We start from the raw sequence: 24,041 nt of genomic DNA, 5'->3' as shown, positions 1-24,041 counted from the left end.
CTGTTGCAAATTCATATTTTAAAATATACTCAGAGAGAAATTGTCTAATCATTTCATGCCACAAATCTGTGCTTTTAATAGTAATGAAGCTTAATAAATTTGTCTGATTAATGGCTATTAATTGAGTGACATAAATTTTGCATGCGTGTGTATGCTTTCAGACTATTTTTCATACCAAATAATAAAATCTACTGAAGTGACGCCCTCATGCTTCAGGCACGAAGGTCCTTTAATTCGTTGGTTATACTGCCATCAAGGAATGGCAACGCAAAAAAGATTTTCATCATTTTCTTCAATAATTAATGCTCATTTACTTAAATTTCCAAATCCAATGTACATAAGATAGACGGATATGTTTCCCTTTTCTTTTAGTGTCAGTATCCCTATTTACTTCTCGTTTTGTTAAGAACTCATTTCAATTGGTTGAAGAATTTTAAGATTCCGTCGTGTTTTTCTTGAACATTCATATTTAAATAAAGCATTTAAATACAACATTTACATCTACATAAGAATAAATGCGTTAATTCTGCTTTTACCGGCATGACCAATGTGTCCAGCAGCTCTTCGATTGAATTCGGCCAGGATTGCCTCTGCTGGTTTTCGAACGAGGAGGATGGCTTTTTGAAACTGTGCTCGTGCCATGGGACCAGATTCGTGGGTTTTTACGACTAGCACGCGTCCGTTCGTTATACTCTCGCCTGGAAATCCGTTCCGTAGTAGGGCAAAATCCTTGTAAACACTTCCAGTGAAAATTCCTGAAAATGGGTACAAATAAACAAAGGACGGCAGTGAGAATGAGATGAGAAGATGATAACGACAGAGTTGTTACGCCGGCAGCATTTGGAGCCGTTCTAAATAATAATGGCACGCTCAAACTGATTGGGGTCGATGCTAATCTCTGCGAAATTATGAAATCTCAACAATGCGAACTTTCACTTGCTGTCTAATGCTTTGTTTGTCTTTCATTCATTTCTTATCTCTCAAATGGTTATAAAACTGAAATGTGAAATAACAGGGTTTTATGGGGACATACATGTGTCACCCAAGTTTAACTTGTACCTTGCTGCTCTATTTTACTTGATTGATACTTTATGGGAATTTACAGGTTTCACCGATTTCCTCGACACACGTATGAATATTTTAGACTACATAAACTACAAGTCATCACTCGTATCTGATTTAGTTTGTGATTGCAAAACAGTTTTCGGAAATATGAAGCTCATAGCTCATACAGTGACTTTTCCCTGAGTCAATAAGCGCCTTGTGTTTAATACAAAATTTATTGGCATGTCACGATCGTTCTAGGAATCCATCCGGATCTATGTGAAGACCCAAAATCCCACATGGATTGGCTGCATGGATACTACGCGAATTGAGAGGCTACACTCGTTCTATTTGCAGGCAGGGTCAGGTTCTGATTTCCATTTAAATTTTGGGACTCAATCTTATTCAGTCAACTGAGTCGTCAATCTCCTGACAACTCAATTCCCACTTGACACGCGGCCACCCTTGCAACCAACCCACCCACTCATTCGTCGTCCTCCGTCTTGGAGGGACGACTACTCCTGCTGAATGTAATGGCACTTCCAGACTGATTCCTGAATTCACTTCATCTAAATTCGCATCAAAAAATTCGTGTCTCCAAGGCGGAATGAATTGAAATATGCGGCACTCTAGGGTGTGTAATTTGGATGAGGCTGATTTAAATAGGGTGGATAGTGCTACTGCTATCTCTATAAAGTACGTTATCAAGTTAGCTACTTACATAAGTACTTATCTGCCCTATTTTCCTATCGCATGCCACTTTATTTAGTCAGATTGGAGGGTGAAATGTTTTCATTTTGGAAGTTTGCACATTTCCTGCAACTAAATAAGTACTCACCGGTAGACAATTGGAGGAGATAGCGAACCCAAGTGTTCCCACTGCCGGGAAAGCTGGCCAGACCGGTCACGGTGGGTCCAACCTCTTGCCGGAAGTGAACAGGGACGCATTTGAAAATGGCCTGACTTCGGATGATGTCACTCGCGACGCTCGCAAATGCGGGGTCCCGTCGAGGTTGGGATGCGTGAACACTGTATCGTGTGTTTGAGCCACTACCAGTCTTCTGGATTGTCAACAGTCCCAAATCTCTCGACCCGTTGGGCCCTCCAAATGGTAAACCAAAGAGGTTAGGATTTGTGTCCAGGGCTGAGGAACCGTTCTGGAAAAAAACATGAGAAAATTTCGATTATTACACATGTAGAATTTTGATTATTATGAGTGTAACCCAATTTATAAATAATATTAGAAATGTGTTTTTGAAGCTCACATTTTAGGAATCTCATGAATAATTATTTCCCGTGTAAAAGAATATGCCCTAAAATGCATGTAATCCTATTTTCCCCTTGATTGAAATGAATGAGTTTTATTTCATGGAAAAAAAGATTGAGCACTTTTACTTCAACTAAGTTTGAGCACATCACCGACAAAAAATAGTGATCGTGATGTAACTTTGGGGAAAATATGACGTGCTTTTATACTTTCTTTCACTTCATACGAAGCTTAGTTTCAACTGCTGCAGTTTCTGCTTTCTCCGTTCAGGAATTATTTATTAGTTGCAGATACTAGCAGTCAGGATGTATAATGTTTTAAGTTGGAAATATGTATCCGGTGGAGAAAAACGAGGAGACGCTTACGACAAAAAATTTTATGTTCAGACTTTGGAAAATATTTAAATTTGGAACAATTTGTTCCGAACAAATTGTTATTCACGACGGGAATCGATAAGGATTCAGACGTCTATGTCATTTGATTTTTTTGGTGAATATAGCTTATTCATCATGTGCATCATTAAGCTGTCTCAAATAAGTGGGTATATACTAGGTTTCAGTCTTATCAGTTCCCTAGTACATACCACCGACTGTGGTGCATCCTATATACATAAACTGTGTAAGTACTTTTGTCGTGGAAATGTGATTGTTGAAACCAACTTAATTATTGAAGAGTATATTTTTTATTTATTCCATTAATTTTTTGCACCAACATCCTGAAACCTTGCTCTACGTGCATCATTCATGGTAAATGAAAGTGTTTAAAAACATTGAGCATAATAACTTTGGGAGGGGAACGAAGTTATCTTGAAATATACGGCAGTTAATCCTTCCGCCTGGGGGGAACGTTTGTGTAGTTATGTCAGAGCCGGTTGGGTAAGAAATTGGTCTGGATTTTGTCAGTTTGTGTCCTCCGCAGAATGTTGATAAGAGCGAGGAGGATTAGGTCATCGTCATAAATCTCCGGAGTCTCATATATCCGGGTTTTGACGGAAATCCGTTTCCTTGGGCCAAAACCCCTAGGATTTACTCCCTGGTCAACACCTTCCTTTCTGCAAGCTGGCCGTTTCATCTTGAAATTGCCAACCCTGAACCATCCCATCTATCCAGATACACCATCCGACTACCAAACTTTCTCCACTTACTATTTAATGTAACACACAATACCATCAAAGTTAAGGATCCTCAAAGAAAAAAATATAATCCTTTAGAGTTGGACGATATGACGATTGCCGACTCCAGATTGTTTTCGGTCAGCAAAACCAGCAAATCCTCCTCACAAAAATCTCCAACTCAACTTTAACAATATTTTTGAACTACGTATATCAAACGCTTTCTCCTTATAAATTCATCAAAGGTTGCTTTCATGATTGGCTTATATCGTGCATATTTAAGTCCCCATTTTACTCCTCCTATCCTAAGTGGGCTTCATCTAGGCAAAAAAAAATGTGCACTTTGCCAGCACACTTCTTCAACAAATAATGCTTTGTTCAAATAATCATCGTCTCCATGTTTCCAATCCGATCCACTCAATCTCAATGAGCTAGTCTATTACGCAATAGAGTAAATAATAGCTACTCCATTTGTTTATCGTGAGCGAGAAAATCCTTAAAGTGGGGAGAGGAGAGAAAATGAGTGAAAATGTGGCTGTGGTGGTGATTATAGCTTTCTTCGACTGCAATTGGAGTTGAAATCTTGAAATAGTTTCTTTGTTTTGAAGTGGCACGCCAAACTTTTCCTACTTTGTTTGATGCCTTGGCATAAAAGACTACCAGCCATCAGCAATTTGCGTCAGACATGGCTAAAAAAAATGTCGGTGCTTAGCCTATGGAGGATTGGAACGTTTGGTGCATGAGGTGCATGGTGTGAGAATTTTGAAAGGAACCGAGTGAAGGAAAGAAACTAAACCATACGACGACGACAACGACGTCGAGGAAGGTTCACTCACTCAGCTCAGGATTCTGTAATCAGGTTATTTACAGAATTTACTCCTCAGCTCTTTCGACCTACTCGGTCACCAATCAGCAAGCTTTCAAAGTTTGGGTGAAATGAAAGACTTGCTTTCTCCTCTCTACGTATAACTGACTCGTGGTTTTTACTTGTGTGTGAGTGTGTATGTATGTGAGGCGATGCCAATTTACAAGAATCCAGAGTTCAGATTAAAAGTTGTGGAGGAGACGAGATGTGTTTGTCTTGAACGATTTCTGCTTCAAGGGGGACTCATTTACGTCCAATCTGAGAGATTTGTTGGCATTTGGAGAGAAAGTTCAATTTGAAAACAACGTGGGTCTATTTACTCCTACTTATCCCATAACTTACACGTATTTACTTACTTACACAAGACCTGATTAAAAATAATCGTTCTTTTAAATTGAGAGATATTGCTGAAAGATTGTACTTGCACTTTAGCTACATGAATATGTAAAGAAAGAAACCAGCGTATGCGAAAAGTGGGTGAATGATAAATAGCTAGAAAATGAAGGTATTTTAATGCAAATAAGACTATAAACATTTAGTAAAGTTAATTACACTTACATCATCGAATGTCGAAATTATACTTAGCATATTGGTTTGGCAATAACAATGACACAGAATAGAAATAAGGCTGCATTTTTACTCTCCATATAAAAATGCACCTCAAATTTATGTAATGACTGAAATTTTGGCACCATTTTTTTGACCCAGTTATTTAGATTTATCTTTACACAAGATTATAATTTTCTTATTTCCTCCTGGCCTGGAAAAAATAGACATCAATCAGATCGTACAACTGTTAACTTTCCTCACTAGCTTGTCCAACAACCATTACATTTCCTTGCCCCATTTTTTCACCTCTTCTGCTTGTCCTTCGAACCAACAACTTTCATGCAGCCGGAACAGTTGCGAAAGTAGTTTTAGACTCGTGTGTGTGCGAAAACAAGTTAAAGTTGTTGGCGAGTTGGACGGAGAACGATGAGTGTTCGATGCAATGCCATGTAAAAGGAAGGAGGAGGCGGAAAAAGTTGCCCTCTTGCTTTGTCCTTTCCTGCCCCATCACTCCCAAAGGACTCAATTTAGTTCAAAGTTCCAATCCAAATCCTACAATAAGAACGTGGCTAAATAGCGACGACGACGAGGAAGCCGACGACGACGAAGGAACGCTTTGGTGAAAAAGAGAAAGAGAGAGAGAAAGAAAGCTGCAGCCAAAGTGATCCAAATCGGAGTGATTCGAGGAAAATCCAAACATAAAGTACGTGTACGAGGGTTGTAGAAGAACTTTGGTGAAGAATGCTACCACCAAAGCTGTTCCAGGAAGGCGAAAAGGCAGCTGCTGACATGGATTAAAGTGGTGGATTGCTGATTTTGAAACAAAATGTGGAGAAGGTTCGCGAAGAAGAAGAAGAAGAAGGCACTTTTGTGTGAAAATTGAGTTGCTCCCGACACATTTTTTTTTCACCCGAACCACAATAGCGCATCTAAATGGATTGAGTTAAAAGTCTCATTCAAAATTCCAAGTGTTTCCCAACAACATATTTCAAAAATAGTGTTTTCCAAACGGAGCGAATATTTCCACCACGGAGCTCTTCTCGTCCGCTACAGCCTGACATTTGAAGTTTGGGAAAGGGATCCATATTTGTGGAGAAAGCAGACTCTGGCTGCTCTACCAGCACCACTTTCACTGGGAGCATAGCTACTGGTTCTTCTTGGCAGTAATGTCACGACGTTGGTACGTGGTAGGATGGATGATGGGAGGAAGGAAGGAAGTGTTAAAAAGTGAGGCAACTAACTCTTGACTTGAACTTTTTCTTCTATCGGGCTTATATTTAAATGGGGGCTTGCTTGGTGCATGCTTTGCTTCTTTTGGGTGAGGTCCATTCCTGAGGATTGTGCTCTCGCTTGGTTTATGACGATCTAGAAAATAATGGAACTTTTCGCTCTTAACTAAATGAGGTCATCGAGTGACAACAACCGTGGTGTTGCATTTCTTCGCGACAATAATAATCTAGCCTTTAGAGTTGAAGAAGATTGGATAGAAGAAGAAATATCGTCACGAGCATATTTTTTTTACTGGACACAAATAAAATCGGAGATTATTTTCGTCGAAAAAGCCTGACTTTACACTTCATGAAGTCAATTCAAATTGTAGAATGCCTTTCTTCTGCGGGGGAGAGTTTACACAGGACGCTTGTGTTGAGTTCCCAACGCGTGCTTTCAAAGAGCAGGAGGAGTGATTCTTATATGTATTTGTGCCTCAGTTCGCACATATCGTGGTGCGTCGTAGTGGATGTAAGTACATCTGAGAGAGCCAGGCCGGGGCATCAGCGTGGCCGTAGTCTCTCCAGACTTACGATTAGAGAAAGTTGGAGCTCATCTGAGGATCGGGATCAACCCTATTTTTATCATGGCTTAGCCATGAATGTCTTTGTTAAATCAACTCATGGTTCTTTGTGGTTCTCTTAAAGTCAGAAACGACAAACCAAGAAATGGCTGGAAAAGCCGAGTCCACCATAAACATGAAATAAAATCACGTCCAATGAAGAAAGTTCAAACGTCCAAAAAGGCAATGAAATGAAACGCCAAACTGCACAACGTTTCACTTCGTCAATCTTATTGTCGTTTTTTGTGTCTTACCCATTATGACAATTATATGCTACGATTGTCTCTCTCTCCCTGTCGTCGCAAAAGTCTGTTTCGTGCAAAGAAACGTGTTTGAAGTAGAAATTACATGGATTTATTTTGTTGTATTTATTTTAATCTTTGGCTTTGTTTCAACCGTCCAATGTTTCAGGTTGTGAAATGCATTTGTTTTCAGAAACGTCACGATCGACCTTGTTTTAGAGAAGAAAAAAAATGATAAAATGCTAAAACAACAAAATGGGGTCGGTCTACAGTTTTTGCTCTCCGGCTGCGGCTGTTTAATTTATGAGAAGATGAGCACATAATGAAATAACCAAGTTGTTTGTTCCTTGTGTAGGTTGTTGTCACAATCAGAAGGAATTGACCTACTACCTTTCTTGTTTGAAGTTTGGAAACTTTCACAACTTCATCCCAAGTCTGAAAGTTAAACTGCGCAGCATTACACAATTAGTGAACAACGTTCTCTCTCCTCTCACTCTGCAGCCATCTCAATAGAAAACAAAACGACAGGCAAAACGAGGATGTGAGCTAGGTAAGCGAGGAACATTAATTAAAGCCGTCGTTTCCCCATTTGTTTACATACTACACAACTGTAAAAGACATTTGGAGAGAAAACAAGTTTTTCATATGTCACGAAACAAACGAAATGATGAAGTATTTCCAACTTGCTTTTCAAACAGAAACTAAATGTGTTGATTATAATTTACGTCACAGAGAGGAAAGTTTGTTGGAATAAAATAACACAAAGAGTTTTCGGGCGTATCTGTTGCAACTTTCGCTTTTTTATCGTTTACAAGAGATTACTTTATGGGAATGCCTTGTCTGTCTTAGATTTCATTAACGACAATTCTCATTTAATGACGCTAGAGAATGTGACCTCCTAGTTGCTTTTATTCTGCCAAGATGTGACTATTTCGCCCTTTGCTTAAGTCCGTTTTCCGTTATGCAGTTATTTCTCTAATTCGCTTATTTCTTTTGAAAGACGAACCTATTGACGGATGACTTTCGCAATCCAAAAAGTTCAAAGTACATCACAAGCTAGGTAATTACAGTAATTGTTGGAGAGATCTATTCAAAAAGTTGCCTAAATTAACTTAATTTATTTTCCGTAAAGAAAAAATGAGCTCCATTTTCTCGTCCAGGAAGTAATTAAGTAAAAATAGAAATTGATGATCATTACAAAAAGAGAGTTGAAAAGAGCAAGAAAATGAGATGAGAGAGCCAAGAGAATTGAGAGCAAATTATGAGAAGCTTGTTTAACTTAATCCAAACTGATTGACTTTCCACTAATTTGATTATGAGTTCAATCAAAGTTTATGGTCTATTGCCTGTTCCCTACTTATCAGTGTCTCAGTTATGTATATTTTTATACTTGAGCTAAATAATAGTGAGGAAATCTCGGTATCGAGTTGCCATATTTAAATATGAATAACTCGGTTAAGATTTTGTATTCAAAATTTGACGTGCATAAATATTCCAACGAAGGATAATATCTTTTAGGAGGAGTCATAAACATTCATATTTTATGAAAACCATTCTACTGTTCCTGATTTTTGGATTGTTCCATAGATAAAATTGTGATCGTGCCGTAATAGGAGCCATTGAATGCAAGAGAATGATAAATATTTTGGGAATGGAGTTTTAGGAACTCCAATGGAGAGGGGAATCAACTGCAAACTTCAAAAGATTGCTAATTCGTGTATGTATATAACAAGTCTGTATATTTCACAGTCCAATGCGCTGGGATACAATGGCTTAAATCCTCCCTTTGTCCGCTGCCTCCACAGCTCCCCCACTTTCCAGACATTCATAAACCTTGGAGCTTTTCTGAAATTGATGTGGAATAAAATGCACAAACTATCCTGTTTTACGCGTCAACTCTTTCTACCAAAATTCAGAATATATTTCTTCTTTTCCCAACTAAGCCCATTGCCATCCACTAAAACCCGAGTTACAATCATTGAATCTGCATTCAAATAGAATATTTGTCCGCAACATGAAAATCTTGGGGTGAAATGAGAGCAGCCCCATGCTTTACAGGGACATTGAGAAGCGGGAAGTGTACGTAATCTCGGGAAAACTATGGATTCCATGATTCTGAACCTGCCTTTAACACGCCAAGCAAATACCATCACGTTGAACCGTTGACTTTCTACGACCGAACCTGAGGAATTTTCTATGCTGATTTTATCTCATGGGTTTATTATTCTATGATCACGGTACATATGTACATACCTACATTCGTGCATATATAAAAATATGTTGTCAGAAATGTTAACTTAAAAACAGAAAATTTCTCCCCCATAATTTGAAAAGACGCATCGAATGTACATACGTTTCCTACGCAAACTTCAATCAGAAGCTTTTATTCCAATGTTTCTCGGTCAATTACTTCACAAAGCGAAACCACCACCATCACCATCTTCAAAGGTAAAAAATGTAAAAACGTATGTGCACCAGAGTTCATATCTTTCTTGGAGAAGAGACACAATCTCGCCACATTCTAAAGGTTTGGCTGCTTGGTCACAGTTTTGCGAAAAGACGGCGAGGAGGAAGGTCGCAAGCTGAGTGTTTATGAGTGTGTGTGAGGTGGCCTGACAGTAGATAAATCATTCCTTCTTTCCCTGTCACTCGGCTTCCTTGATTATGCACTCCCTTGTTTCTCCTTTCTCCAAATTCAACATGTGCCCACACACTTTCCTCCTTCCTCGAGAGAAGAAGATGCTTCATGTTGCAGCTTTAAGTTCACTTTCTCCACGAGGAAAGAACAACACTTTCCAATGTCAGTTTTTACTTCATGGTTCCTCATCCTCCTCCTCCTCTCGATTCAATAATAATCTGTGTGCATACTGTTCCAAGTTAATTAGTACATAGATCATGGCATTTATTCTTAGAATTTCCTCGCTGGAGCAATATTTTTCCAGCCAAAGGTTACAAGACCAAAGGAGGAGGCGGGTTCTTGTCTCGAGGTTATGATGAGAATGAGCTTTGGAGAAAGAAATGGTCAGTGATTCATGCCATGCTAAATGAGATCATTAGTGAAGGAAGGGAAGGAGAAAGTGAGCGACAGGGCAGGGCTCGCTCTTCTCATCGTGATCATCATCTTTGCAACCGCTTAGGTTTTGATATATCCTTCCTTATAAACGTCCACCCATACATACATACATGCCCACGTCGTAAGTACAACATAGTCCCCACCACCACCACTCAACTACACTCATCATTCACTCTTGGATAGGCTGAAGTGGAGCGGAGATGATGTTGAAGAAGAAGAAATGGTGGAGGTAAAGTCTGGAAATATTCTCTTTGCAAACCGTGAAAAGACTTTCTCTTTCTCTCCATTATTTCCCACACCAACAAAACAATAAGATATGTTCCATCAAAATACTTCACTTCTCTCTGCCTGCACCAACATCCATCTATTTCTTTGGAACTGGTCTCATCTGCTATGAGTAAGTGTAAGGGCGGTGTAGTTGTTTAAAAATGGTGGCGGTGGTGGAGTAAGTAATCCCGTGCGGAGATAGGAGGGTCGAGTGCATCCCATAATACGGATCTTGCTAGAATTTCACATGTCAGAAACAACATTTCGTATCCTTTCGCGGATAAGAGAGCTGGCTGGCATTAGACGAATTTATATTCCTTTGATAAAACTTGTTTATTTAAAAAATTCTAATGCGATCCATATTTTTCAATTTTCTCCCCATCCGCCTCCAGGAGAGAGGAGTCAGCAACGCGACACTGGATTAATGTTGACAGCACTGGAGTGAAAGTGTATGCTGCCTGCTACCCCTGGAATAAAACACTTGAAGAGAGAACGACCGTGTGCATTTACATACACGACACAAATCTATGGATCTGCTTTCACTTTCAGAGAACTGAACCACTTACCGAGCTACTCGGCAGTCTTATACATTCCGTTCCATCATGGGACACCAATCCCATCAATGTCACCAAAGACATAAAAGAGGGGAGGAGACACGTTCACTCACTTTGCAAAATTTACTTCCCAATTTCAATTTGATCGCTCGCATTCATTTTTGAGAATGCAATCAACTGTCTTTTCCATCAGAATGTAATGCGGTTAGCAAAATTGGAAAAAGATGAAGCAAGAAAGTACTGATTCAACCCCTTAAGCACGACTACAGCAATTTTACCACGAGATGTTGTTCAGCCCATGTGGAGTAAGAGTTTTTATTGCTTTTGTCTTTTGTTGCAACTTATTGGCGTGGCTTGCACAAATAATATTTATTATTCCGTATCGGATGGATGCTTCGTACATATGGATGCAGCCCTACGTGCCACTAAATACATACGTAGAAGATAAGAACAAGGGATGAAACTGCCTGGCTTCAAAGTACCACCAGCTCCGTCAGTGATAAGAGTATCATTGCGGAGTAATTTGATCCTGACGTTTAATTGACTCGGAATGAAACAACTCCCAGTTGGATTTATTCTCAATTTACAAATTGCTGTGCAGCCATTGCTCTCGAGATCTCAGATAGTGCACAATTGATACGTCCGTGTCTTCACGTACACAAACTTAACGCCTTAACTTTGTGCTAATTTCTCCATGATGCAAAATGTCTCTGAGGATCTGGATAATTTTATGCTTCGATAGCTTTTGCGAGATTGCATTGTCGGATTTTGGTTTGCAAAAATATTGAGCCCTTTACGTAATCACAAAATATTTAGAAAATGTAGAAATCTAGAAAATAAACATTTTCGTGGAAAATGTGAACAGTCTCGCATTAGATTAAATACAGCTTGCAGTATTTGTTTAAAAGATGTGAAAAGTCGAATTAACTCTTTTCTGGAAATATAAACACCGCATTTTCACTGCACTCTCTATAATCACACTATAATCTCTGAGTCTTTCTCACATGCAATCTAATGATTCCCAAGAAACTCGGAATAAAATCCGAGAAAGTAACTTCCTAAGACGCGCATTATTCCAGTTATACGAACTACAGCGAGGGCAGAGTGTATTTAATATCCTTAGACTCGAAAGAAGCGACTTTTCTCCTCTTTTACATATGTGCACTTTTAACCCCGGACTCAGATCTGCTCTTCCAAAGAAGTAGGATTCATCATCAGAATATTAGTAAAAAGTAAATATGCGGATTTCTCAAGATCTGATCAATCTCCAAATCCGTCCCGTAATAATTTACACAACCTCAATTAAGCCCATCCAATAAGGATTTGTCAAACAAGGGAGAATAAAATGATACAAGAGCGGAGCCCAAATTGAGATATAAGCGATGTATCTAATTAAAGTTTTAATTCATATGATATCCCCTGTCGGATCCTAAATTAAATTAAATGGGGGCAAAACTTTGTCTTTCACATGCAGGATTTGTAAATGAATCTCCATGTTGAGAGGAGCAGCGGAAATAATAAGTTGCCTTTTGTTAGAGTGGAAACTAACTAGAAGTACAAGCAAGGAAAACTCATTGTGGACGGAGGAGAGATGATGACGATGGTGGATATAGCCTGTCCGGTTTCAAACTTATTTCATAACGGGGCCAAAAGAACATGGAAAGGGAAGTGATGAGAATGGAAACCACCTACATTTCCCAAACCAAATTGAATCTACCTGCTTTCTCTGCTTCGCTTGTCGTTCTACGCAAGTTGTATGGTAACATTTTGTGGCTGGTTTTCTGTCCTGCTGGCAAAACCTTCACCAACCAAAGTACCAAACTCGTGAACGAGCGAGTGCAGGTGAGGAACCTCATTCTACATAAAACATGATGGAATGAAAGCAGAATTTTGAAGAGAAATGTCCTGTCTCACTCTCTCCTGTGAATATTTTAATTGTGCGTTCCGGTAAATCATGGAAATAAAATGTGATTTTTTTAACCCCGTAACAATTTCACATTGAAGTTTATAGTGCTTCAAAAGCGAGATAAAAGTTTGTAAAAGTTTGCGAGATAAAGTTTACGCTTGAAGAGCGCACTCACTCACTCGGCATTGCTGAACGTTTTGAGTGTTTATCCGGTTTTGTTGTTTCTCATAATGAGGCTTTTCTTCAGTTGTAGCCAACCACCGCCAATAAGATCAAGGGTGATTTATGTTGATACACCCGCGGGAGAAAGTGTGAAAATTGTCCGAAATGGTATTGCATTATAGAGGAGCATTGTATATAAGAATGCATCTCATGGGTCATTCTCATGGGTCATGCAGTATACATACATAAGTTGGACATGAATGAGGCAAACTTGGCTATATTTCCTGCTCTGCTGTTGGTTGCGGCACTTTGTGGTGGCTTCATTTACAGACGCGAAGTGGTCTTTTACCTGAAAATTTTACATACTCGATCTCTGCTTTCTCCGCAGTTCTCTACACGAGCAAACTCACCACGTTGGTATGAATCACGACGTCACCCATCCGTTATATTTTGATACAAAGAGGACAGAAATTCGTCCGTAAAAGTGATTTACTAACCTCAAGTTTTCTAATATGTAAAGTGCAATAGGAGAAATTATGAATTGGGCAGAATACCGAAACTGTTATTACTTACAGAGAAGGACACTGTGTACTAGAAATATCCTGCCTGCTACCAACGTCTAGAGACCACATTCCTGCCAAGCCGAGACAAAACATCGCAATATTTCGTCTCTGCGATGATTCCAACAAGATATTTGTGTATTATAGTCATGGCCAGCGTGTAGGAACCCAACTCCCCAAAGTTATTACATTGAGAGTCAAACCTCAACGTCGTCCACTCATCTGCGTAGGTTGGTAATGAAAAGAAGCAAGTTTTGGAAGTCGACGAGACATAAAAAGAAGAAAAGTTTCTCCATTCTGGAGAGATGGAGAAAGTGGGAGGGCGGACATGATCGGAGTGCGAGAGAGCCCCGTCTCACAAGTTATGCTTTCTTCGCAGAATTATTGAGAAGTCTCGAATGGATTGTCATTAGTTGAGCTCTTCAACTTGTCCTGTACACTCGAACAGGATCAAAGTTCAGGTCACTTTCTCCTCCTCCTCAGAGAAGAGGAAAGTATGGTCATCAAGAACAATGTGGATAAGAACAAGCTGGATGGATGCATTCTGTCTCGCGATACAACTCCCACAAATAAAATGACATTACTGAAACAAAAGTTGATTAGAGTTGTTGGTCGTGTCTGTTGACTGATTCATCAGGAGGAGCATTGGAGGCCACCTTAATATATGTAGACGACTCCCCTTGAGAATATTGTAATGCGGCAATGTAATCATAAATGATTCTCCTTCCCTTTCTGCTTCGTCTCCTTCTGCGCACGGAACTTTATTAGGAGTCACAATAATAATAATATGAGACCATATTTATGTGTGTGATTTGGGGAAAAAATGTATCCTGTTCTTGGCTAAGTAGGAAAATGGGAAGCAAACTTTTCGCGTCGGAAACCTTGTTAATTCCTACAATGTGACAAATCTAATATATTTTTCATTTCCATCCAGCCGACATTTGCTCCTGGTTGAAATCTGAGTTGAATAAGTCTCTCTCTTCCTCCTAATTTTCCCAAAGCCCAATTTCCTACCTCAATATGTCGAGAGAAAGAAGAGGGGAGAAGAGAAAGTGGGAGAAAGTAGAAGGCATAATAAGACCTCGCTCGTTCTGCTCCTCCAACCACTCATATACATAATACTCACTTCACGTTGGAACAGCCAGCACAATAAATAGTATGCTGGCTGGCTGGTTGGCTGACTGGTTGGAAGTTTTTGAGCCATTTTTACCAAACCAAAACTACAGCGTCTGCCGTCTTCTTCTTCCTTGGGAGCCAAATTTTTCCAATCTCGCTCCCCATTCCACTCTTCATTCATCACTTCTTTCTCCTCGTTCCCTGTTTCCACCTGCACCTTATTTGCAATTCAAAACTTTTAGATTATGCCAACCAAACTGGGTGTAATGACGAATGAATATGAATGGCTTTTGGGTCACTTGGGCACGTACACAGCCATAATTTTCATAATTTTTCTATTCCAGACGCACCACGCAAAGTATGCACATCTCAAAAAACCGAGAGAGCACATAGGAAAATTACGGACCGTGTGTTTTATTTGAATTTTAATCCAGATCAATGTGAGATATATGGTCTTTGATCATTAAAACGCAATTTATCCACACTCGCTCCTCTCTTTCTCTCCCTTTCTCTCTCTGCCAACGCGATGGTGACGTGCTTAATCCTCGAAATCGAAAACTCATCAAAATATTACATGTGCCTGCTGCTGCTCCAGCCTCGATCTCCAACATCTGTTATCATTCCACGTCCCATGCGATGATGATATTTATGCAGCAGTGGGGAGGAAGGAATCAGCTATTATTATTGGGAACATTTGTGGTCCTGCCATTTGGTCAGTTTCTCTCTCTCCAGACAGTGTAATATATAAAATTAGATTGGTGTTGGCGTATGTACGAACGACGTGCATTATTCGAGTTGAGTATAAATAAATGGAAATATTTCTGGATCAACTGGCGAGGAATTCGAGCGAGGAGAAAACGAGAAACAGGGCTCATTTGTCATTCTTTTGTTTCCTTTCTCCATTCATTCACACTTTTCACTCACTATCTCCCTCTCCTGCTTTCTCCCCATTTTCCACTCCTATTCTCCTCCCAGGCCTCTCCTGCTGTTCTCTCTCTCTCTTTAGCATCACAATTTCCAAATCTACTCCATCCAGCAGGCACGGCCTCATTGGATCAGGCAGCCTCACTCATGACCAAATCTCCATTTTTGAACCAACCCAAACAGGATAAGAATGGCATTCGTTAAGACAATTTTACTTTCTCTTCTTGTATTCACGATGTATAAATCCATGTAGGAAAATAGTCGGAGCCTCATGTTTGAAAAGTGGCAAATCAGACATTTCTCAGGCAGGGTTTCTACTTGTCTGACAGTGTAATTTTCATTATTTTTTCCCTCGAGATAATCACAATTCTTCTCCGTGGTGCTGCTCCATTAAGACGCATTAAGCCTTCTCTTAATGCAATAATGAGCAGGATATATATTTATGCATAACGATATAGGATTTATTCCGATCTAAAAGGTGAGGGTTCAACAGCTTTTTTTCTGGTGGGTAGGAAATGGGAGGAAAACAAGGATATAGCGAAGGCAAATTCGGAACAACACTTTAGGTAAAAGCGATAATTTGGTTGTTCATGTTGGGAAGGAGAGGAAAAATTCGGACCTCACGCACTCACCAATGACCAATAACTGTGACACGGCAGGGAAGCGATTCGTTGAAATAATTCAATAAATCCAACCTGCCACATGAATACATACCAGCAGCACGGAATTGATCAAACAATCATCCATCCATCCTCAACTCAAAGGTTCCATTACAATCGTAACACGGATTCTACAAGTTTGATCGTTCCAGAATATTTTACGACCTTTAAAAGAGAATTCGGCCTTAATGTACACACATTTTTCTACTACGCAATATAACCCAGTCCAATAGAATTACGGTGGTATTTTACATGCATGTACACGTCTAATGCCCTCCTCTCCTCAGTTCAAAGCTATTAATAGAAACGACTCGTGTTTTTTATATAAATTGTCCTTCTGTTTGAACCAATTCTTCCGGTATTTAGGCAATTACATCAAAATGTAAACAGTGGTTCATTATTAAAGGGTATTCCCGCAAATAACTCTTTCCAACCAAATATGTATGCAGTGCCCTTATTTGAAGATGCTCAATACGATCTGACAAATATATCATTCTACAGATTCCACCAAGACAGAGCTCGAATCATTGCACAATTTCTTTACTCTTGCCCACAGAGGTCTTGCCAATGAACAATGCAATAATACACACACAAAGAGAGACAAGGACACACACACACGAGGATGAAGCCTCTTGAGCTGGAAGAATTTTGGGGAATGAAAGTAGCTTAACGATACCGAGAGAGAGAGGGAGAAAGAGGGAGAGAGAAGGCCTCTCTCATTTCTACTCCCTCTCATTACGAGATAAATGTTCGCGCGCAGATTTCGTCAGTTTATGAAACACTTTCACCCACCTCGCGTCCTCCTTGCGGGCTTGTTTCCGAGATTATGAAGCATCTCAATTATTATTTCGGCCCGTTCTTCTGGTCGGAATGCATGGACGTTCTCTGGAGGAAGAAGAAGGAGAGTGATGGTGATAGAGAAAGATAGAGCGAGAGAGAGGAGGGAGAAAGTGGTTGGTGGTGGTTGGAGGTGAGTTGAGTGGATGGAGATTCCATCCAGAGACTGAATTGGATAATTTCCGGTGCGGCGTGGTCCCTTCTTCTCCACATCACACCACGTCACACACACATCTTCTCGTCCCATCCTGGAACTAGTCACCATTTTCTGCAGGTCCAACAACCACCCAACAACCTTTCCTCCTCGATGATGATGATGATGGTATCTCTCCGTCGAGTGGTTGGCAAACGCAAACATACAAAACAACCATCAAGTCCTTGTCTCCCACCCACCATCGCTCTAAACTTTGGCGAATGTGCTTGAGATGACAGTGGTGGAATGGAAATTAAGGCTAAATTTTGGATTGTGGAATTCCAATTAAAATTTAGGCAAGGGAGATAAAGGAACATGGCGATGAGGTCGTTGAGATCAGATGAGTTTTCGTGATGAAGAGTAATACTTGAACGAGAGTTATGAAATAAAGGAAAAAAATACCTTTTAGAAATGCTTAGTAATGGAAAATGGAGTGGTGGTGGTGGTGGGAGAAGTCCAATCAGATTTTGGTCATAAACCGAATCTCAGCCAGAACGGGATTATAAAACTATGTGTGTAAAACTTGATATTTATAGAGTGACAACATACTCAGAAGATTGAAAATTGCATTGAATTCTCCGTCGCTTTTCTCTCTCTCTCTCGTCCGCGCATTTATCCGAGGCAAAAGTTCGTGATGATGAATCTTTATCGTAGAATCAAAGGCGTGGTTCTATGATATCCTCGATTTCCAGAGTTCGACTGCTCAACCATTTAGATAAAATTGGTAGTCTGGCTTCTCGAGGAGTAAGATGTGTGCGAGCTGAGCAAGGGGAATGTGAAACCCAAACCTATTTCGCATTTCGTTTTTGGTATCAATTTCTTTCGGGATATTTATTATGTGCACTTTCTTTCTTTGTGAAATTGTAAATAAATCGCTACAGGCCTATTCTTACCGCTGCGATTATTATGACAGAGCAGGGAATCACATAATGGTCAAAGTTTTTGCGGCACAGGACGTATTACGCACATATACGGCGTATTAACGGCCACTTATTGTTAGTAAGTGCACTTTGAACTTCCATTCCATCACGGGGCCCTTTTTTGCACCGTGGTCCAGTAGCAGAAGGAGGAGGAGGAGGATGATGACTACTTGGAGAGTAATTGTCTGGTTTAGTGTTTGTCTCGTGTATTTTTTGTGAAGACTCTCCAGTTAATTAATGGTTCTTCATTAATCTATCCCCGGTATAGGCAGCTCGATTGCGCACACAAGTTAAGTGGTGTTGGTCCTGACATACTTGACTTTTTGCCCATGTTTACTTTACCTTCCATTCATCAACCAACCAATTTAATTTCTTTATCCGCAAACACTTTCTTCCTCCCCAAACGTGTGGTTTTCCACAATTGGTAAATATTTAGTAAAAAAAAACGGGTAATTGAATACTAGGAAAAAATGAGAGACAAGTTTTTTATATCCACTTTTATTTTTGTTTTATTATTTTTCCACAATTATTAGCCAGACAACAATGCGATCTTAATAAGTCCTTTATAAATCTCATACTTGTCAGATTTATCTACTTGAATGCAAAATATTTCTATTGTGCTAAATTTCCCAATATTTATCACAATGGGCTTCAAGTCGCCTGCAAGTGAGTGGTTTCAACGACGAGGACAAATTAAGAGAAGCCATGAGAACCCTCTAAACATTCAAAGTTTGGAATATCTCGAATAATGACTTTCATCTTCACTCACCATTTACGGGCTGAGAAGAAAATTAATACTTTTCCTAGAATAGAAAGTCATTCGTCTCGATGACTACGAATAATGAGTTCCATTTCATATGCATACAGACCATTGTCAAGTATTTAGTTGTTGTTTCATGGCTTCAATTTTTGAACAAAGTTCAATTTGTGCATAGATAAATTTTCTCCATCCTTGAATGACTAAATAAGCGTGGTCGCATATTTGGTGGTGTGTGTGCACTTGTTTGTTTTTGCATCCAATTGCTTATTTATTACGCTGTTTCCAATTATGTTAAAAGCACCCAAGTAATTGATAATTAGAAGTAATAGTATGAGGTAAATGTGGATGGACTAGTTTCACTTTCCGAGTTAGTTTCATAATTAGTTAGACACCATACTGTTGTCGTCCTGGCTGAAGATGATGGTTACTGGTTTATGGAATGAAACCATGTAGACCTCAGCACAGGACCAGTTGCAAAACCAATCTACCAACCAAGCAGACACTCTTCGTTTATTAATTCAACTTATTTCCAGCTCCATAACTCCGTGTTCTTCTTGCATGTTATACGTTCGTTCCATGCATTTAAAACTTTTTGTAGGACAAGAAATTTTTCCCATTTTCCACTCCACTTGGGACAAGGGTGAAGAGGAAGGATCTGAGTGAAAGTCCCATTCACTTTTACTTTTACTAATCCAATCTAACACAGCCGTTGACAATTCCCAATGACTTTCGGTCTACTTTGTATACATTCTTTTAATAAAAAAAGTGTGCTGTGGTGGATCCTTAATGAAGCCTACTTCCGACCATTGTGGAAATTCTTTCTTATGATGAGATCAGTAAGATTTTTTTACACCCAAGCCGTGGTCGGATATTACCCTGTTCGGAAGACGGAGAACAACACAAATGTTCGTTATGAGGAGAAAGGAACATTACGGGGCTTCAAATGAGGTAAATCGAAGCAGAAAGTGAACAAAGTGGATCGGAAGATTGGATGATTGGTTGTTGTGCACTTGGCTTAAAGTGAATTGTGCGATGTAGCAGGAGCAGCCGTGTTACGAAGGACGATCGGATCTTGTGTAGTGTGGATCCCACCATGGCATGAATATTTGAACGCAAACAGAACCCAAGGTGTTCCTCCTGGATCCCAGCTCGTCGTCGTCCTGTCTTTTTTCACCCAGCCCCACCAGCCATCCCATACCTTATCACGACGCTACACCCTTTTCACATCTGAGCGAGCCCAAATTTGCTCCTAGGTCTCAAAGGTGGAAATAATTTCTTCCCAATTTCTTCACAATGGTTCGAAAATGGAGAACCAGACAGACACGAGCTTAGTCACGAGAGCCAAGATTTAAGAGAACCGTAGAAAGTAAGTGAGGAGCATAAACATAAAACAGCAGAGTTTCATTAATAAATCAGCCTTTTTCAACGCTTAATTGAAACTAAGCACACGTTCCATTATTAATTCCCACCTTTGCCCTCTTCTTTCCTTTAAAGTGCAATAAGATGGAGGAGCCGAGAGGGAAGGGAGAGAGGTGAGGTTGGCAGATTATATTAGTTGACTTGACAAAAAAGAGAGAGATAAAGGACGGGAAAGCAAGGAAAAGTGCAACGTCGTGTAGGACACTGTCTTGCGGGAGGGAAAAAGAGAAAGCGAGAGAGGAACGTCCTGGACGTCGTCGTCTCCCAAGGAAAGAAGAGTCAGCCACTTGGATCGTTATGAATAAATCATTGTCATCTGGGGACAACAATGACAGATGGATTTGGTGAGTTGGAGTAAACTGGGATGAAGCAAATCAAATAAATTAAAAAAATGACCAACGTCTCTTCATCTTGACTTTTATTTGCGACCAGCCACCGCCTCACCGTCAGAAGATCCGTACTCATGCTTTACTACGCAGCACGCGTTACGCTACCCTTCAGTATTCTCTGCTATTGCAGAAATTAACGACGTGGGCGACCAGTGAGTGTGAGGAATATTTGCAAACGTATGAATGCCACCATTCGGACTAGAAGGCAGACTCCCTTAATTAAACCTCATGCGCCCTTCCATTGGCCTACGAAGACACTCTAAATACGCTGCTGTTACCTTTACTATCTGGTCTTCTACCCTTATGATTTCTCCCACACGATGGAGGCAGAAATATTACTGCCTCTAACACACATGTACTAGAACTGAACCCATAAACTGGTGTGTTTCACGTTGCAGCTCCGATAATTTATTTTAAACCTCATGAATCCTAATAGTTGTGGATGAATCTCTTGGGCTGGTTGTTGCTTATTGTGAATTGCTCCCCTATTTTCGCTCATCATCTCGCTCATTTCGAGCAGCAACTCGCTCTTTTCTCATGCTGGCACTAACTGGCTGGCTCTCGAGCGAAGGAAGGCCCATTCATTTAGCGTACTTTTATTCCACATATTCGAAAAGTGAGGCACGTTGGCAAATTGGGGAAAGCAGATACGTACGTACGTTCCTCTGTAGGTAGAGGTGGATGTGTACACGGATGGAGAGGGAAAGAGAGTGTGCACTAAATAAAGCAAGTGCTTAAGTAAGTGACTTAACTGGAGCCCCATGGGATCAACACTGCAAGAATGTAACAAGAAGGCCAAGCATCACGAGAAGAACCCCTCCTTCTCGTACGCTTCCTTCCGCTCTCTTCATACGTCCTCCTCGTACGTACGGTCGGTCGGCTACAGTTATATAAACACGAGGAAAGTGAGGCAGCAACTAAAAGCAAGTAGTTGGCTGGGGAAGCATAAAGTCAAAAAAATTGTACAAAGTTTTGACACCATTGAGATGAATGAGTTGCATTGTAAAACTATGGGAGAAGAGACTGTTGTTAAAAATGGCAAAATCTCTGTCCTCTCATCTCCCCTCTTCTCGTTCCAGCAGCCGCAGCAGAAAAGTTTTCTCCTCATAAACTTTTGTTCCTGATACGTAGATACTTTTTTGTAAAAGCTTGTACACTCGGCTGCTGCTGCTGCTCAACTTGCGGTTGATTAATGCTTATACCGTGGTCGGTTTAGTGGTATGTATGGTTCATTTTATTATGGCAGAAACTCTCCAAGATGGAGGTAAACTCACACTTGAGATGCTGCGTATGAGTAATGGCTTCCGTGACTCTATGCCCGATATCAATTGCAAGGTATGCAGTATTATGTGCGATGTAGGAGTTTTGTGAGAGTGTGAAGAGCAGCGGAGGCATGAAGAATTGTTTATAACTGATGCGAAAATTTTTAGACAGACATCTCTGCTGCATGATCATGCCTTACTGCAGTAGACTTGATCATGCACCATCATCATTTCATTTCAAGCATGTAGTAATGTGTACCTTGAGAGTGAGTTGGTGAGGGGAGAGGTAGGCTGAAGGTCCCCTGCTGCCACCCATGCCTACCCCTCCTCCATTGCCGGCCCTCCCAAGTCCCCCCTGGTGGTTTGAGACGGCGAGGAAGGAGACGAAGCTGAGGAGGGCAAAGTAGAGGGAGAAAACGAAAACGCCAAACACGACCGTCTTCCGCCACACGTGACGATGTTGGTGATGGTGGGTGTGACTAGTCCCTCCGCAGCAGCAGCAACAGCAGCAGTACAGCCTCCGCGGAGAGAATAGTTTGGTCATGGCCACACCCGGGATGCGGCGGAGGAACGGGAGTCACCGACAGCGAGGAGGTCGCCGGTCACTCACTCGCCCTGGAGCTGGTGACCTGGATCGTTTGGGATCACAAGTCTGTGTCACGAGCCGTAATGGGAGCGAGTTGAGGTTGAAGGGGAGAAGTGAGCCCCCTTTGGAGGAGGACGAAGTGACAACCGTGGAGGCAGATGTGGGGGAGAAATGGTAGTAGTACGATGAATTCTCTGGGTTCCCCGTATATTTCATTCCGAAGTGCAACTCTGTCTTTCTTCTGCTTCAAGCCAAGTTGTTGGTTCGTTCTGAGATAAGAGTCCACCCACCCACTTCACTCCGAACTTTGGTTTGCTTGGTGTCTCAAGTGTCGATCTTTCCCTAGACTATTTCTCTTTGTGACTCCTTGCCACCGCGCTATGGGGTGCACACAGTGCCACGAATATTAGTAGCAGTTTCGGTGGTTGGTTGCCGAGAGGACTGGTGTTTCTCGGGTTACTCCAGTCTCTTGGCGAGTGAGAGAGAGCGAGATATGGGCAACAGAGTAATGCGATGGTGGTAATGTGAGGCAAGATGAGGTCTACTTTCTCTCAATTTTTTTGCATTTTTGACAATCTCGGCCATACCCAGGAAACCAAATCTTTATGCTAATTTTTGCACTATCTTTTCGTCTTTTGTGTGCTATTATAGTTATTTGTACGGGCAGTAAAGGAGAAAGTCGTAAGAAAGCGAAAGGGAGAGAGTGAGAGGAGGCTTATGGCTGCCACCTCTTCGTAAGTAGTGGGCCCTCGTATCTGATTACATGGGGCGACCAGATAGAGGAGGAGGAGGAGGAGAGTGGAGTATTAACAGTGTTGTGGTCCCACTGGGTTACTTTAGCTTTATTTGTCGAACCATGCTGGTCCTGTCCAGAGTCTGAATTGAAGTCGTTTATCTTCCGCAGGATTGCCCCATCCTACAACTTTCACTTCACCTCACGCTCTCTCAAACTCTCTCAATCAGGAATGAGTCAGTGAACAGGAGCAGAAGCCGAGGCAGCAGCAGCAGGTGTAATCAATGGTCACTGTTGGGTCACGTTATTCCTCCGCCAAAATCCACAACTACACTCCTGCACCCACCGCCGTGATTAATCTCTTCGCCGCCGCCGCCACCGCCGCGCACAGACAGACAGACACGCCGGGCGAGGAAGGAACGAGGGATCAAAATTAGGAATTCCTATCGGGATTCTTCCAACGCCAGGAAGATTAGTGTAATTTGTTGTGATGGGCGACGTGATGAGTATGAATTGGATTAGAGGAGAGAGAGAAAATGCGGTGAGAGGGATAATAATATTTTATAATGAGACGTATGTGAACCGATCAAGAATGTGGACCACCACCACGAATGCTGAGAAAAAGTGTGTGTACGGGAGGAACAGTTATTTTTCTAAGGAGAGGACGATAAGCTCTGGGTGATGCGGTTGGTGAAAAGTATATGGATCGGAGAAATATTGCTCCAAATCCATGAACAAAGGCAACTAAGAGGATGAACGAGTTTGTGCAGGCTGCTGGTCTGGTGCTCGGGTCTCGACTGGAGGTTGGAGGA

The 24,041-nt window shown here is 40.9% G+C and overlaps 1 protein-coding gene across 1 annotated transcript in view; it reads right to left on the bottom strand.

Moving 5' to 3' along the window:
* Nucleotides 1–24,041, bottom strand: part of LOC110850920 (WSCD family member AGAP003962) — a 29,379-nt gene extending 5,338 nt beyond the window's left edge. The window contains exons 1-3 of the mRNA XM_035853013.1: nt 22,170–24,041; nt 1,883–2,201; nt 537–755 (exon numbers count right to left, since the gene is read on the bottom strand). Coding sequence (XP_035708906.1) covers nt 537–755; nt 1,883–2,201; nt 22,170–22,454 — 823 coding nt within the window. The 5' untranslated portion in view covers nt 22,455–24,041. The remainder of the gene's footprint in view (nt 1–536; nt 756–1,882; nt 2,202–22,169) is intronic.

Source organism: Folsomia candida, unplaced genomic scaffold, assembly GCF_002217175.1.
Source record: "Folsomia candida strain VU population unplaced genomic scaffold, ASM221717v1 Fcan01_Sc006, whole genome shotgun sequence".
NCBI classification, from domain to species: domain Eukaryota; kingdom Metazoa; phylum Arthropoda; class Collembola; order Entomobryomorpha; family Isotomidae; genus Folsomia; species Folsomia candida.
The sequence above is the reverse complement of the archived record's forward strand: the minus strand, read 5'-3'. Positions and strand labels throughout refer to the sequence as shown.